The sequence below is a fragment of the Gopherus flavomarginatus genome, chromosome 9 (genome assembly GCF_025201925.1).
Source record: "Gopherus flavomarginatus isolate rGopFla2 chromosome 9, rGopFla2.mat.asm, whole genome shotgun sequence".
Classification (NCBI taxonomy): domain Eukaryota; kingdom Metazoa; phylum Chordata; order Testudines; family Testudinidae; genus Gopherus; species Gopherus flavomarginatus.
In genome coordinates, this window is record NC_066625.1 from 10,262,522 (window position 1) to 10,280,141 (window position 17,620).

At 44.5% G+C, this 17,620-nt stretch overlaps 1 protein-coding gene and 1 long non-coding RNA gene across 5 annotated transcripts in view; one reads left to right on the forward strand and one right to left on the reverse strand.

The window, feature by feature from the left end:
- SDK1 (sidekick cell adhesion molecule 1) overlaps positions 1 to 17,620 on the reverse strand; it is a 672,152-nt gene that overhangs the window by 122,800 nt on the left and 531,732 nt on the right. For all 4 annotated transcript variants that reach the window (XM_050966275.1, XM_050966276.1, XM_050966274.1 and 1 more), the window contains 2 exons: positions 5,152 to 5,343; positions 3,459 to 3,580 (listed from right to left, as the gene is read on the reverse strand). In XM_050966275.1, coding sequence (XP_050822232.1) covers positions 3,459 to 3,580; positions 5,152 to 5,343 — 314 coding nt within the window. The remainder of the gene's footprint in view (positions 1 to 3,458; positions 3,581 to 5,151; positions 5,344 to 17,620) is intronic.
- Positions 2,625 to 17,620, forward strand: part of LOC127057566 (uncharacterized) — a 477,062-nt gene continuing 462,066 nt past the window's right edge. The window contains exon 1 of the long non-coding RNA XR_007776121.1: positions 2,625 to 2,774. This is a non-coding gene — a long non-coding RNA (uncharacterized LOC127057566). The remainder of the gene's footprint in view (positions 2,775 to 17,620) is intronic.

Here is a 17,620-nt window from a genome sequence, read left to right on the forward strand (position 1 = left end):
TTCTGATTCTGATCGAAATTACACGAGAGTAAATCAGCAGCAACTCCTCAAGTCATCCCAGAGGTGATGGAATCCAGGACCAGTGTACAACCTAAGGGACAATACTGCATTTATAACAGGTTGAAGACCAGATCCTCAGCTGTGGCAGCACAGCAGCCTTTGCAATCCTCTGATCATGAAGCATTCTGTTCAAAGGCTGGAGCTAAAACATATATTAGAGCAACCTAAAGGCTACTCAAATCTGCTTTAGCTACCAATAGCCACACCCCATTTCCCCTGGCAATGCCCCCTACACAGGCAACCACTGAGCATCCCCCTACAACAGGTGAATCATTTGGAAGCTGGAGTCTCTGGGCACAGCAACTATTAAGTTGCTATAATGCAAAAAGAAGCATTAAGTGGTTTTTTATTTTAATTTTAGGACTGAAATGTAATTGTATTGGTACAGCAGCTATTACCACCGTCATGACTGCTGCAGAGATGACAGTTTAAAACAGTTTTGTGATATTGTAAAAATCAGATGTTTAAGTTTGATTCTCGTTGATAGAAACAGTAAAAGCTTTAGATTTGAAAACCACAAGCTGTTTCAATGTATGCTTTTACTGTAACATTCAAATGTAAGTAGAAATGACAAAGGAAAAACACTACCCTAAAACAGAGCCTCTGAAAAGGTAAAATATAACAACATGAGAAGCAAAAGAAGCTGTTCAGCTCACTGTATTGCCAGAGGCATAAAGAAAGCCCTGCTCAGACCAGCTATTTCTATTTTTAAACTCGCAGTTGTTTCCGTGTCATGGCATCAGGGGCTTTCAGCAGATGCACCAGTGACTGGAAACATTCCTTCAGAAATTCATGAATGATAAATCTTGGGCTCAAAGCATCCCTGATTTAGCTGGGTTCTTTTTCATGGAATGCTACAGTTAAAGGGGGTCCTTGTCCACAAATATAATGCTATTAAAAATGCAGTTAGGTCAGTGAATGGAAAAGATCAGAAAGACTATAAATCATTACTGTGGACTGTAACATAGTTTTAAAGCCTTAATGGGAAAGTCCTCCCACCATATCAAGTCCAAATAGCTGGGTTTGGTGCAGATGAGACATTCTGAGAGAACAATTGTAGAAGGAATCCTTCCTCACTCCCACACTGCACAGCAGTATGAGTGCTACTCCACAGTCACTACTAGTGAGCCTCTTTCCATAAAGGATGATATGGCTGGTGGATCTGTGTTTTTGCAGATACTAGTCCCACTCCTCATCTAGGTCCTGCATCATCTAGGTCCTGCATCTTCCCTGGCCACAAAATCCCTCTTTGTGAAGGAGCATATGTAAAGCTTGGCTTCAGAGCATGCATACTGTGTGGATTCCTGTTGAGGTTCCAAGAATCCCCTTACGTGGCACAACAAAAAGGCCTCTAAGCTCTGTTGCACCTGAGACCCTCCATGGATGCAGAGGAGAGGGTTTTACCCTTGTTGTTAAGCTGTTCTAATACTTTGAGATTCATTTTATTTCAATGGTGTTTTGTGATCCAATGTAGCTCACAAATTAACAAGTTCCCAGCAACATCCTTGTGGTGTTCCAGAACGTGCTAAACCATCAGATTGTAGGTTTCACCATTTCACTTTGTAATATGCAATAAAGTGTATGTCAATGGATCAAAATGTACCAATTAGTTCACAATGATCTCATTACCAAGTGAATGAATTGTATCAACAAATCTAAAGTGGTGACGCTGATTGAAGAAAGCCAACATTTGGTTTTAAAAACAGATTATATTATTTATAAAGATTCGTGGGCAGGAAAGCAGCAGCACAACTCATCTGTCAGGAGAACTGAGATACGTACATTTCCTCCAAGGCATAATGACAGAAACCAGGAGGAATATTGTTTAAAACTAATGAGGAAGAGAATTCACCCTATACATATCTAAAGACCTGGATAGGAGAAACAGACATATTTCATTACATGATAACACAACCTCATTAATGTTTGGACATTTGCTATATAAAGCAATTCATCCTGTTCTTACCCTTTCTAGACTATAAACTAATACCCAAGGTATAGTACTTGGTCTGTAAACTCACCTAAAGGAATCTGAAATCAGGTTTCCATTACTAAAATTTTTCAGAAATGTTGGACTTCAAACAGACAGAGTTTGCTTAGTTTAGAGAAAAAGAGTCCCGTGGAACCTTATAGACTACAGAAGTATTGGAGCATAAGCTTTCATGGGTGAATACCCACTGCATCTGACAAAGAGGGTATTCACCCACGAAAGCTCATGCTCCAATACTTCTGTTAGTCTATAAGGTGCCACAGGATGCTGTCGCTTTTTACAGATCCAGACTAACACTCCTCTGATGCTTAGTTTAGGTTTCATCTTACGTTTTCCTGAAAACACAAACAAAAGCTTCTTACATAGGTCCATCTGAATTATTCAAAGAATGAGACCCCTCAGATATATATTATGTGTGAGTCTTAACATATTTACCGTACAAGAAACTTTCAGTTTGCTCCTGAGTTTCCTTTGTTGATCTTTTTGTTCTGCCTGTTGTGACAGACTCAAGCCAGTGAGGTACAGGAGTCTGGTAGAGGGCAAATACACTGGTCACTGGATGAGTAGCTTTCTGTTCCCTGAGTGACCAGAGCAGGGGCTGCACTAGAGTAATCAGGAACCTGCTAGAAACAATTAAGGCAGACAGGCTGATTAGATCACCTGCAGCCAATCAAGGCAGGCTAATCAGGGCACCTGGGTTTAAAAAGGAGCTCACTCCAGTCAGGTGAGGAGGAGCCAGAGGAGAGGAAGTGCGTGTGAGGAGCTGGGAACAAGAGGCACAAGAAGCTGAGAGTGACAGGCTGTGCTGCTGGAGGACTAAGGTGTACAAGCATTATCAGACACCAGGAGGAAGGTCCTGTGGTGAGGATAAAGAAGGTGTTTGGAGAAGGCCATGGGGAATTAGCCAAGGGTGTTGTAGCTGTCATGCGGCTGTTACAAGAGGCACTATAGACAGCTGCAATCCACAGGGCCCTGGGCTGGAACCCAGAGTAGAGGGTGGGCCCGGGTTCCCCACAAACCTCCCAACTCCTGATCAGACACAGGAGAAGTTGATCCAGACTATGGGGAAGATCACTGAGGTGAGCAAATCTGCCAATAAGCGCAGGACCCACCAAGGCAAAGGAGGACTTTGTCACATTGTGCACAAAAATTAAAACATACAGATGACCCTTTTCTCTCCCTGGTTGTTCCATTGCCATTTCTTGGCTAACCCTTCTGAATTCTCTTGGGTTTTAACCTCTACCTTCTCTCCCAAGAAACCAAACATCACCAAAACAATCAGTCCAGTGGTCACTTGTTCAAGACCTCGTATCTGAAGCTGATCAAAAATGTGATTTGAGTAGCAGAGGAAGATTCAGATGATCTATTACTGATTAGAAACCTCAACAGATTTCTGTCATGTACGTACCTGCCCCTCTACTATCCACTTGGAGATGGAGGTTTTCCCATCATATCCGGGCCGGAACTGAAGCGTGGCAGAGCGAGGACTAATGTTAGAAATAACCAGATTAGATGGGGCACCGGGGAGTTCTGCAGAAATTAAAACAAATTAAAAAGGGTAGAAATACTTTGGGATTTAGGGTACAAGTAGGCAGATTAATAAGTAGACATTCAATATTTCAGCAAGTCGTACAGTATATCACTTATAATAGAGGAAATACTTCAATTTTACACAGACATATAAAATTATATTATTATTTATACTATACCATATGTATGCATGGCATTTTATAGACTAATAAAATGAAATATCCCTGTCTTGAGGACCCTAGAATCTAGATTAACATTGCACCACAAAAGTTACATAAGAAAAAGAGGCATGGTCTAGTGGTTAAGGTGGTCCGGAAATCTGGGCTCCACTCCCAGCTCTGCTAGTGAATTGCTGTGTGACCTCAAGGAAATCACTTAAACTCTCTATGCTTCAGCTTCCCATCTATAAAATGGAGATAATATTTAAATACCTCAAAATGTATAGAGGTTTAATATATAAATGATAGTAAGAGAGTGATATCCTGGTGTCTGACTGTTGGGTCTTGGTCACATGCTCAGGGTCTAACTGATCACCATATTTGGGGTCAGGAAGGAATTTTCCCCTGGGTCAGATAGAGAAAAAACTCACAAGATCTCTGTCTTTCTCTGCGCTGTGGGACATGGGATGCTTTCTGGTTTGAACTAGAGTAAATGGCGGATTCTCTGTAACTTGAAGTCTTTAAATCAAGATTTGAGAACTTCAGTAACTTAGCCAGAGGTAATGGGCCTATTACAGGAGTGGGTGGGTGAGATTCTGCAGCCTGCAAGGTTCAGGAGGTCAGACTAAATGATCATGATGGTCCCTTCTGACCTTAATGTCTACGAGTCAATGAGATGGAAGGTTCTTTGAATAGGGTAGCAAGGATTTCTGAGAACCTATCTAGTTAGCAAGTGCTGGAACTCTGCAGAGAAATGTTGACCAGTATCTGCTGACTCAGTGTGGCAGATCCAGTTTGTTAACTATATGCTGGATATAAGTTAGGTGGGAGTGACTCTTTAGGCAGAAGAAATGGGGGTATAGGACAAAGAGGTCTCTGTAGAGAAATCCCATGATCAGCCAAGCTTAAGCAGCTTGCTTGCCGAGCTGGTGCCTGGAGCCGGCCCTGGCTCCAGGATGTGGAACTACTACTTCTACAAGATCACTCGCATGCCAGCACTCCCCACTTCTATAAATATTTTTTATTTGTATCACACAAATATATTACAGTCCAAGTACACTGCAGTTCTAATCCTTACAAATAGAAAAATCTTTCTTTGTTTTTAAAACGCATCTAAACTCCCTTGCCCCAAAAGTTGTGGGTTTTTTGGATTTTTTTAATAATGGTCACTGCTCGCCCCATATCTGATGTTACTTTATAAATGCAGAAAGATACTATAATAAGTATCTATTTTATTACCTTTCCCTCTCATTCCTCCATCCCTTCTATTCTTCTTTAATTATGTTGTACTGTGCCTTCGTCGTTAGAAATAAAAGCATTACTATTACCGTACTCAGGAAACCAGTGTTTCCTGGAATGCAGCCGCACACAGGAGTCAGTATACTTTAGGTCATACTTTGTAGATTTACCAACCTGGGGGCACTCCCGAGGAAATGGTAGAGGAGGTGACCAACCCAGTGCCTTTTGCAGTCATAGCTGCCACCTCAATAGTGTAGGTTGTGAGAGACGACAGCCCAGTGATTTTGTATTCAAGGGTTGTGTTGGCTAGAGTGCGAGCCAGACGAGATTCATTCCTGCTGTACACCTCCCAGGAGATCTGGTAGCCTAGAAAACAATTACACAGAAGTCAAGGAGTTGTAACAATGGTGTTCTTTGTCTTCCTGTGCATGATAATCCAAAGTTCACAAACTGTGGTGGAACACTTGCTGCTGGTGGATGGTGGAGAGTTAGCTGGGGGTCCTGTTGCTGGCTCTCCTCCAGCATAGATACCTTTTTACAGAAAGGAAAACACACATAAGGCATTAAGGCCAATTAAAAATACTTAAGTCCTTTTCCAATACTACTTTTCCACATGAGAAATTATTGTGGATGTCACTGGGATATCATGTGACCATGAAATTGAAGAGAAGAGAGGTGGTTTACATGGAAGAGCCTTCTATCAGTATGTCGCATACACAATAAAAAGGTTGAGGTAACCCAGGAATAATCTTTCTCCAAAGGGCGGGATTTCAATTTATGAACTCTAAAAAATGAATAGGAAGAGACACTGAAAAACTCAAACTCTTCTTACCAGCAAATAGTTATAAAATTCAGTGAAAAATCTATGCACAGCTACCAGGGTGACTCCTTTCCTAGGCTGAAGATCTAGAAATACTTACAAATAAGATGATAATGATCTTGCAGGAACACGGTGGGACTCTTACAGAAACAGAAAAACCTCTACTTCCCACATCTTCCTGCTGCAGAGACTTTTTAGCAAGGTGAATCATTATCCCGTCTTTTAAAACCTAGTGTAGCCGACCTATCATCCTAATCCCTACAAAGTCTGACCCTCCACCTCATTCTTCTATTGGAACCAGCCTGTTAAATATTTTCCTTCTTATCTCTTCTATACCTATTTGCCTTCCAGGAACTTCCTAAAGTTTCTACAGCCTGATTTGTTCAATTTTGTCTCTGAATGTGTTTGTTCTCCTCCTTGTTCCCTTTGCTTGCTCTGCCCCTTCCTACACCTATCACAATTTTATTCTCCCTTAAGCCCATTTGAACCTTACTGTGTTAGCCCCTGTGATTTGGCACAGGGCAAAAAAATACATGCAGCTCTTGAAATCAAAGGGAACGGATGCGATTCAAATGAGTATTGTAATAACCTTAGTCCCAGATTTGGACCTTAGCGTCCAAAATATGGGGGTTAGCATGAAAACCTCCAAGCTTAGTTACCAGCTTGGACCTGGTACCTGCTGCCACCACCCAAAAAATTAGAGTGTTTTGGGGCACTCTGGTCCCCCTGAAAAACCTTTCCTGGGGACCCCAAGACCCAAATCCCTTGAGTCTCACAACAAAGGGAAATAATCCTTTTTCCCTTCCCCCCTCCAGGTGCTCCTGGAGAGATACACAGACACAAGTTTTGTGAATCCAAACAGAGTGAATCTCCCTCTCTGTTCCCAATCCTGGAAACAAAAAGTACTTTCCTATCCCCCAGAGGGAATGCAAAGTCAGGCTAGCAATCCAACACACAAATCTCCCCTTGATTTCTTCCTCCCACCAATTCCCTGGTGAGTACAGACTCAATTTCCCTGAAGTAAAGAAAAACTCCAACAGGTCTTAAAAGAAAGCTTTATATAAAAAGAAAGAAAAATAAGTACAAATGTTCTCTCTGTATTAAGATGATACAACACAGGGTCAATTGCTTAAAAGAATATTGAATAAACAGCCTTATTCAAAAAGAATACAAATTAAAGCACTCCAGCACTTATATTCATGCAAATACCAAAGAAAAGAAACCATATAACTTACTATCTGATCTCTTTGTCCTTACACTTGGAAACAGAAGACTAGAAAAAAGAAGCTACTTCTCCAAAGCTCAGAGAAAGCAGGCAGACGACAAAAGACAAAAAACACTCAATTCCCTCCACCCAAAGTTGAAAAAATCCGGTTTCCTGATTGGTCCTCTGGTCAGGTGCTTCAGGTGAAAGAGACATTAACCCTTAGCTATCTGTTTATGACACGCCCCCCAAATTGCAGACAGTGGGGAAGCTCACTGGCGGCGATTTCCTTCTAGAACTTGAAAATAAACAGATTAATACAACACATACACCTTTACATATACTCCTAAGTATATAACTAACAGACTTCTACATTTTAAGAACACTTTTTAACTACTGAATTCTGGGAAACTCTGACGGGAGAGTGCATCAGCAACTTTATTAGAAGCTGCTGTGATGTGTTGAATTTCAAAATCAAAATTTTGGAGAGCTAAACTCCAACGAAGAAGTTTCTTGTTGTTCCCCTTGGCAGTATGAAGCCACTTTAGTGCAGCATGGTCAGTTTGTAGTTGGAACCGCCGTCCCCAAACATATGGGCGTAGCTTTTCCAGGGCGTACACAATGGCATAGCATTCCTTTTCACTGACTGACCAGTGACTTTCCCTCTCAGACAGTTTCTTGCTGAGAAACACGACAGGATGGAAGTTGTGATCTGTTGCTTCCTGCATGAGCACTGCTCCTATACCACGCTCAGATGCATCCGTGGTTACTAGGAATGGCTTGTCAAAGTCCGGGGCCCTGAGCACAGGGTCAGACATGAGCGTTGCCTTAAGTTGGGTAAAGGCCTTTTGACACTCATCAGTCCACTTAACTGCATTTGGCTGGGTCTTTTTGGTCAGGTCGGTCAGTGGGGCAGCGATTTGGCTGTAGTGTGGTACAAATCGCCTGTAGTATCCGGCCAAGCCTAAGAAGGATTGGACCTGCTTCTTGGACCGTGGGACAGGCCACTTTTGGATAGCATCCACCTTGGCCTGTAGGGGGTTTATGGTTCCTCGACCCACCTGGTGCCCCAGGTAAGTCACTCTGTTTTGGCCTATTTGACACTTTTTGGCCTTAACAGTTAGTCCTGCCTGCCTGATGCGCTCAAAGACCTTTTCCAGGTGTAGTAGGTGTTCGGGCCAGGAGTCTGAAAAAATGGCCATATCATCGAGGTAGGCAACTGCAAATTCTCCCAGTCCAGCTAGTAGACCATCTACCAGCCTCTGGAAGGTGGCGGGTGCATTTCGAAGGCCGAAAGGAAGGACATTGAATTCATACACCCCCGCATGGGTGACGAATGCTGACCTCTCCTTGGCAGGTTCATCTAGCGGTACTTGCCAGTACCCCTTGGTTAAGTCTATTGTAGAGATGAACTGGGCACGTCCCAACTTTTCCAATAGCTCATCGGTGCGTGGCATTGGATAGTTGTCCGGACGAGTTACCGCATTTAGCTTACGGTAGTCCACGCAAAAGCGTATTTCCCCATCTGGTTTGGGTACCAGAACCACTGGAGATGCCCATGCACTGGTAGATGAGCGGATTATACCCATCTGTAGCATGTTTTGGATCTCCCGTTCTATAGCAGCTTGGGCATGAGGAGACACTCGGTAGGGTGGGGTTCTGATTGGGTGAGCATTACCTGTATCAATGGAGTGGTATGCCCGTTCAGTCCGTCCTGGGGTGGCTGAGAACAATGGGGCGAAGCTAGTGCACAGCTCCTTGATTTGTTGCCGCTGCAGACGTTCCAGGGTGGTTGAGAGGTTCACCTCTTCCACGCCACCGTCTTTTTTCCCGTCGTAGTAGACACCGTCAGGCCACTCAGCATCATGTCCCTGGACTGTAAACTGACAAACCTGTAAGTCTCTGGAATAGAAAGGCTTGAGAGAATTAACATGGTACACTTTAGGCTTTAGTGAGGAATTGGGAAATGCTATGAGGTAGTTTACAGCTCCCAGGCGCTCTTGGACCGTGAATGGCCCTTCCCATGATGCTTCCATCTTATGGGTCTGTTGCGCCTTCAAGACCATAACCTGGTCTCCTACCTTGAAGGAACGTTCTCTGGCATGTCTGTCATACCAGGCCTTTTGCTCTTCTTGAGCATCTTTTAGGTTCTGTCTAGCAAGGGCTAAAGAGTGTCGGAGGGTGCTTTGTAGGTTGCTTACAAAGTCCAGAATGTTAGTTCCTGGAGAAGGCGTAAACCCCTCCCATTGCTGCTTCACCAACTGTAATGGCCCCTTAACCTCGTGACCATACACAAGTTCAAATGGTGAAAACCCTAAACTGGGATGTGGTACAGCCCTGTAGGCAAACAGCAACTGCTGCAACACTAGGTCCCAATTATTGGAGAATTTGTTGATGAATTTTCGTATCATGGCCCCCAAAGTTCCATTGAACCTTTCCACCAGGCCATTGGTTTGATGGTGGTATGGGGTGGCAACCAAGTGATTCACCCCATGAGTTTCCCACAGTTTTTCCATGGTCCCTGCCAGGAAATTAGACCCTGAATGTGTAAGGATGTCGGAGGGCCAACCTACCCTGGCAAAGATGTCTGTTAGGGCCAGGCACACAGTGTTAGCCCTGGTGTTGCCTAGAGCTACTGCTTCCGGCCATCGGGTAGCAAAGTCCACTAAAGTCAGTACGTACTGCTTTCCTCTGGGCGTCTTTTTTGGGAAAGGGCCCAGAATATCCACAGCTACTCGCTGAAATGGGACCTCAATTATGGGGAGTGGCTGGAGAGGGGCCTTGACCTGGTCTTGAGGCTTTCCCACTCTTTGGCATACCTCACAAGACCGGACATACTTGGCAACATCCTTGCCCATCCCCTCCCAGTGGAAGGACTTCCCCAACCGGTCTTTGGTTCTGTTCACCCCAGCATGGCCACTGGGATGATCATGGGCTAAGCTTAAGAGCTTCTCCCGGTACTTAGTTGGAACCACCAACTGTTTTTGCGGCTGCCATTCTTCCCGGTGTCCACCAGAAAGAATTTCCTTGTATAAAAGTCCTTGGTCTATAACAAACCGGGATCGATTAGAAGAGCTGAGAGGCGGTGGGGTGCTTCGGGCCACCGCCCAAGCTTTCTGAAGGCTGTCATCTGCTTCCTGCTCAGTCTGGAACTGTTCCCTTGAGGCTGGGGTCACCAGTTCTTCCTCAGATTGTGGACTTGGGCTTGGTCCCTCTGGAAGCGATGTAGGTGATGGGGTTGTTTCCGTTGCTGGTGAACCGCTCTCCGCTGGTGCACCTGAGGGTATTTCAGGCTCTGGCTGAGCCTTTTGGGTATGGCTGTCTGTTGCTTCTGCCAGTTTTGGCTCGCTGGCGCCCTCTGGCGTTGAGTTTGAAGATGTAGTTGCACTTGCTGGTGCTGGTTGCTGTTCCAGTTCCGGGCCTGGGACTGGAGGTGCTGTGGCTGTTTCAGTGGTAGGCATGGAATCCGGGTCCACTACCTCTGTCTGGGTCTCTGGTAACACAGACGGGGCCTCTGTGGACGGCTCAGGAACAGGAATGGGTCTGGAAGCTTGCCTGGTTTGGCTATGTGTAACCATTCCCACTCTCTTGGCCCGCCTCACCTGGTTGGCCAAGTCTTCCCCCAGTAGCATGGGGATAGGATAATTGTCATAGACTGCAAAAGTCCACATTCCTGACCAGCCTTTGTACTGGACAGGCAGTTGAGCTGTAGGCAAGTCTACAGCTTGTGACATGAAGGGGTAAATTGTAACTTTGGCCTTTGGGTTGATGAATTTGGGGTCAACGAAGGATTGGTGGATAGCTGACACTTGTGCCCCCGTGTCTCTCCACGCAGTAACCTTCTTTCCACCCACTCTCAAATTTTCCCTTCGCTCCAAGGGTATTTGAGAGGCATCCGGGCCTGGGGATCTTTGGGGTGATGGTGGTGTAATGAATTGCACTCGCATGGTGTTTTTGGGACAGTTGGCCTTGATATGTCCCGGTTCATTACACTTAAAGCATCTTCCATCTGATGGGTCACTGGGCCGAGGTGAGTTACTGGAGACTGGTGAGGTTGAAGGGTAGGGTATCTGTGGCTTTACTTGGGTGGTATGTGGGGTCTTTGGCTGTCCTCGGTGGTAGGGTTTATGGTCTGTGTGCCCCCTGTGGTAATCGTTCCCCTTGACAGTAGCTTTCTTGCTTTCTGCCAGTTCCATCCATTTGGCTCCAATCTCCCCCGCCTCAGCGATATTCTTGGGGTTTCCATCTTGTATGTACCGTGTGATGTCTTCAGGAACACCATCCAAGAACTGCTCCATTTGTATGAGGAGGTTCAGTTCTTCCAAGGTTTGAATGTTGTTTCCTGTTAGCCAGGCCTCATAGTTTTTTGCAATGTAGTAGGCGTGTTTGGGAAATGACACCTCTGGTTTCCACTTTTGGGTTCTGAAACGCCGACGGGCATGATCTGGGGTTATCCCCATCCTGTATCTGGCCTTGGTTAGGAAAAGTTTATAGTTATTCATTTGGTGCTTAGGCATTTCAGCTGCCACCTCTGCTAAAGGTCCACTGAGCTGTGACCTCAATTCTACCATGTACTGGTCTTCGGGGATGTTGTACCCAAGACAGGCTCTTTCAAAATTTTCCAAGAAGGCCTCGGTGTCATTACCTGCCTTGTAGGTGGGAAATTTCCTGTGCTGTGGAGCAATATTTGGCGCCGGGTTGTTAGGGTTGGCTGGAGTCTGTTGCTTAGCCTTTTCTAATTCCATGGCCTGTTGGTGGGCTTCCCTCTGGAGTTCTATCTGTCTTCTGTGGGCTGCCTCTTCTTCTGCTTGCTTCCTTCTATGGGCCACCTCTTCTTCTTCTTGCTTCCTTCTGTGGGCTAACTCTTCTTCTGCTTGCTTCCTTCGGTGGGCCACCTCTTCTTCTTCTATTTTTCTTTTGTGTGCTGCCTCTTTGATTTGTTCTTCTCTTTCTTTCATCTCCATTTGTCGCCTGTGTTCAGCTTCTTTGAATTGCTCTTCGGCCTTAATTTTTGCCTTAGAAGTCATAGTTCCTGTTTTCTTGTGTTGGGGTGCCCTCCGGTGTTTATCTTCTGAACTGCAGGTTCTGTTGCCTCCTGAAGTCTGCCTAGCAACAGTGCTTTTTTCCTTTTCTCTCTCTAGCTAATGTTCAATGAAAGGAAACCAGAAAAACCACTTTATTTGCATGCATATAAGTGCTGGTACTTGCCTCCTAATGGGAGGGCTATTGCATGACAAAAGACCCTCAACAGTCCCTTAATGGCTTCTCGCTTAACATGCAAGCCACAAACTGCGAGAGAGAGCAGAAAAAAAAATTCTCTCTGGTTCCCTTTTAAAACCAACTGCTTCTCTCTGCTAAAAAGCCCTTAGCAGAGAAAAGAAAAATATAATATTTCTACTGGCTTCTGGGTTCTGTCTATATCCCACCGCTGCCACCATGTAATAACCTTAGTCCCAGATTTGGACCTTAGCGTCCAAAATATGGGGGTTAGCATGAAAACCTCCAAGCTTAGTTACCAGCTTGGACCTGGTACCTGCTGCCACCACCCAAAAAATTAGAGTGTTTTGGGGCACTCTGGTCCCCCTGAAAAACCTTTCCTGGGGACCCCAAGACCCAAATCCCTTGAGTCTCACAACAAAGGGAAATAATCCTTTTTCCCTTCCCCCCTCCAGGTGCTCCTGGAGAGATACACAGACACAAGTTTTGTGAATCCAAACAGAGTGAATCTCCCTCTCTGTTCCCAATCCTGGAAACAAAAAGTACTTTCCTATTCCCCCAGAGGGAATGCAAAGTCAGGCTAGCAATCCAACACACAAATCTCCCCTTGATTTCTTCCTCCCACCAATTCCCTGGTGAGTACAGACTCAATTTCCCTGAAGTAAAGAAAAACTCCAACAGGTCTTAAAAGAAAGCTTTATATAAAAAGAAAGAAAAATAAGTACAAATGTTCTCTCTGTATTAAGATGATACAACACAGGGTCAATTGCTTAAAAGAATATTGAATAAACAGCCTTATTCAAAAAGAATACAAATTAAAGCACTCCAGCACTTATATTCATGCAAATACCAAAGAAAAGAAACCATATAACTTACTATCTGATCTCTTTGTCCTTACACTTGGAAACAGAAGACTAGAAAAAAGAAGCTACTTCTCCAAAGCTCAGAGAAAGCAGGCAGACGACAAAAGACAAAAAACACTCAATTCCCTCCACCCAAAGTTGAAAAAATCCGGTTTCCTGATTGGTCCTCTGGTCAGGTGCTTCAGGTGAAAGAGACATTAACCCTTAGCTATCTGTTTATGACAAGTATAAGAAAGGAACCCCTCTGATTGTACTGGGCACACACTGGCAAGGGAAAGGCAGGCCTTCCAACCACGTGCCTTCCTCAACATCTTCCAGTGCTGAACTTGGACAACTGACATTGTTTTCAGTGATAACAACATAAGTGATGAATACGTACAAGTTGAAATAACAAAATGTGCAGTGATTTTAATCAGAAGTGTTTACTTCAGAGAAGCAACATGATCTAGCAAATTAGACACTGAAGAAGGAACCAGGAATTCCTGGACGCTAATCCTGGATCAGCGATTTAAACACACAGTGCCTGAGTTTCCCCCATCAGTAAAATGGGAATGATAATAATCTAATTATATCTCAGAGGTGTTGTGGGGTTTAATTAATATTCATGAAGCGAGCAGTATTATTTCCCAAAGAGATCATACTTTGTGTAGCACAGATGGTTATTGAAAAAAAAATCATAGTGGGTGGGTGTGGTTCTGTGGCTGGCAATGTGCAGGAAATCAGACTAGATGATCACAATGGACCCTTCTGACCTTCAAGTCTATGAGTATGCAGACTTTGAACAAGGAGTCTATTGACCGATTAATAAAGGGTGAAGGTCACAGCAACCACAGAGTAAGAGCAAGGCTCTCCCCACTCTTGCTGCCCAGTGTTGGGGTTATGGGCAGTGTGAGCTCACAGGGAACCTCTTCATCCCTCGTACACCTCAGAGGAGAGCACTCTGTGTTGTTCCAAATAGATCAGTATGGGGGATGGGGCATGGGGGGAGGTTGGGAGGTGAACCAAGGAAACTGCAACTATGCAGGATCTTGTGACTCAAAATGCCTGCACGTGGGCACTCTTAGCCTAGAAACTGCCAAAGGGCAGTTCACAGCTGGGGTAGTGGTCAGACAGGAGTTGCACTGCAGAACTATAATCTGCCCATGATTTGTGGAGAGGGCTGATATTTTCTCCATTCCTGCTTAGCATCCTGATTATTGAGGCTGTGTGTGGGGAAGGGGGAATTTCACCCATAATGCACAAACAAAATAAAAGATTTTTGAAGATTTTTTTTTAAAACTAAAAGATAAATAAGGTATTTGCAATGTTTTTCCTATCCATCTGTGCCCAAAGGACAAGTGACAATATCCTATCCTAAGTTAAACAATGTGAACTTTCCTCTGCTGAGGCAGTATGTTTAGGAGCAGCTTTGGCTAATCACCAGATTTTGAGGATTCACCTCTGTACATATTATGGGTTGCCCATTACTACTCCAAAGCCATACTGTATTTGGAAAGAGATCCAGTTTTGCTGCATATCAGGTATGTGCAATTGATGCTTTTATTTACTGAAAAGAGAGTCTCCAGGAAAAATACACCAAGATGTATCATTTACAATGTCAATCTAGAGCAAAAACAGAGGCAGCAATTCCAATAATAAAATGATTAGAGACTATCCATATAAAAACACAAATCAAAATACATACACACACACAAATAAAGCCTAGTGAAACCAGGCAAGATAAAAACAAACACACACAGCAGTGAAGGAAAGGAACTCCAAATACAGTATCCAAAAGACATAGCACTTATGCACCAGTGACTGACAGATGGGCAGAACTTTGGGACGTGTGGCTGGAAAAAATGCCCTCTCTGTTTTACAGACATAATCTATGCCGGGGATGTGGGCAGTGGAGTCCAATGGGTCTGCGCAGCAATTGTTTCATCTGGTTTGAGTGTAAGCGAGAAGACAAAAGGTAACACAGAGTTTTCCTTATGCTTTGGCACCACACCATCTCCCTAAACTGCTGCCTAACCAAAACAACCACCAGAGGAGTTTCAGAAATAATTTTCTGTTGATCTGGAGTAAATTCTCTACAAGAGACCAGTACACCCAATCACAAACTGTCCATCTACATCCAGGCTCTCATAAATCAGAGTTTACTGAGGGAGAGAGGAAGATACTGAAATTTACAGTCAGAGCAATGGGCAGTTTAGCAGAGCAGGCTGGCTGCCTACCTTGCAATGCCCCCTGTGTTTTCCTCTCATTCCATGCACTATAATTAAAAGGGAACCATAGTAAATGACATCAATGAGTAGAAGTGATGAAGCAGTGGCTTTCTAAGCACTCTTACATCTCCAAGCAGCACTGTATAAAAGGCCTTGAGCTATTCAGGGAAATGAATGGTTTTGCCATCCCTTTCTCCCAGCCTTAACATAATGTACACCACTGAAAGGGGAACTTATAAACCTTGACTGGCATGTTTTCTCCTGCCTGTATTTCCTCATAAACAATAGTGCTTTTTTTCAGTTCTTCTCTTCTAAAACAATTTACCCTGTATATGAAAACAGCCCATCATCTCGCTCCATCAGGTTTCCAAATCATTCTGGGAGATGGCAGCTTGTTTCCAGCAGAGCAGTTCTGAAGTAGCAAATGTATTGTGATCTGCTATGCAGAGGGCAGATTGCTAATTGCAGTGTTAATTTGGAGGGAATTGTCAAAGCAACACTGAAACCATTCATAGTAATAATAATATTATCTTATATTTGTATAGCACCTTTCACCTCAAAGGAACCCAGAATGCTTTACAAACTTAAACATAGTTAGCATGTTATGCTAGATATTACAGTGATGGCAGCAAAATAAATGACAGGCTACATCGGATTAGTAAACATACAACCAGGAATCATTCCCCTGTCCCAATATCAAAATGCACTCACCTCTGGGATAGAATAGGGCAGCTGTTTGAAATAATCCCCACTATTACAGAAGCATTTATGATAGGAACTAAAGAAGAATCTCATATCTACTCCAGAGTACTGGAGCAATTAGATAAACTGAACATAGCTACTCAAAGTGGCGAAAGTGGCTGAGCCTTATGAGAGGTGAGGAGATTACAGTTGAAAATGATATGGCTAATGTGTTTCATTACACATTTAATTTTTATACTTCACTTGAATTCATGTATACAACTGAATACATGTAACTGGAGAAAATATTTATCTTTAAAGTTTACCCTGCCCCGGGCCCCCACTGTGCCACCAACCGGACTAACGGCCCTGTCAGCAGTACCGACTGGAACTCCCAGGGTCCTTTTCTTGGTCGTGTATCTCTGTTGAAAACCCGACATGTGTCAAACCTATCTACAGTCCCCACTGACTTCAGTGGGACCTGATTGCGCTTAGCAGCTCTGAATACCAGGCCACTTATTTGGGTGTTTAAATGTGGATTCAGGCAGGACCGGCGCTAGGCTTTCTCATGCCCTAGGCGCATGGCCATTTCGCAGCCCCCTGCGCTGATCCTGCGGCTCCGGTGGAGCTGCCGCAGTCATTCCTGCGGAGGGTCTGTTGGTCCGTGGCTCCGGTGGAGCTGCCGCAGGCATGCCTGTGGGCGGTCCACCAGAGCCGCGCGAGCAGCCGACCGTCCGCAGGCATGACTGCGGCAGCTCCACCGGAGCCGTGGACCAACAGACCCTCCGCAGGCATGCCTGTGGCAGGTCAAATGGAGCCGCCTGCCACCCCCCCGGCAAAATGCCACCCCCCAAATAATCCTGGAGCCCTAGGCAATTGCCTAGGCTGCCTAAATGGTAGCGCCGGCCCTGGATTCAGGTGCCTAATTTTAGGCATCTAAGTTTGAAGATTTTGGCCAGATTTATTGAATGGATACAAATCTGCTTTCTGCAACCATCAGTTTTTGTCCCAAGATCACTGAGATCAAGGCATGATTTCTCTGAGCAACACTGCAGAAGAGCTGCCTCTGTTCAGAGCCATCTGAATGTGGTACGCATGCCCAATATAATACAAAATTATAAAAAAAACCTTGAAATTGAAATGGAATGTTCCAATTGTGTCAAAACAAAAAGTTTCATTGACCTAAAACAATTTTTTTAAAAAAAATTCTTTTGTGGAGATGTCATGAATCTGTCCATGATACAATGCCTCTTTTAGGAGCTTTGTCGGGAGCACATGGTGAGAGTCCACATACTCCCACCCCAGCGGGTGCAGCAAAGGTATGTCCTTTTAGCGGGCCAGCATTCAACCCGCCAGGCAAAGCCTCTTGGCTGTCTCCTCCCCTCTCAGGAGAAACAACAAAACAGCCTGCAGTAAGCAAACAAGGTCAAGTAGAGGTATAAAGGAAAAGAACAGGGAAAAGCCCTGGAGGCAGCTCCCTTCAGGATATGGGCCTTCCCTACTTCACAGGGTCCTGGGAGCATTACAATCTCCTTCAGCATTTACTGGGTTGTCTATGCAAGTCTCAGTCTTTCCCCCATGTTAGCTCAAGAGATCCGTACCACCTTCAGAAAGGGCAGAGGCTCTATTGGCTTTCCACCCTCTTTTTGAG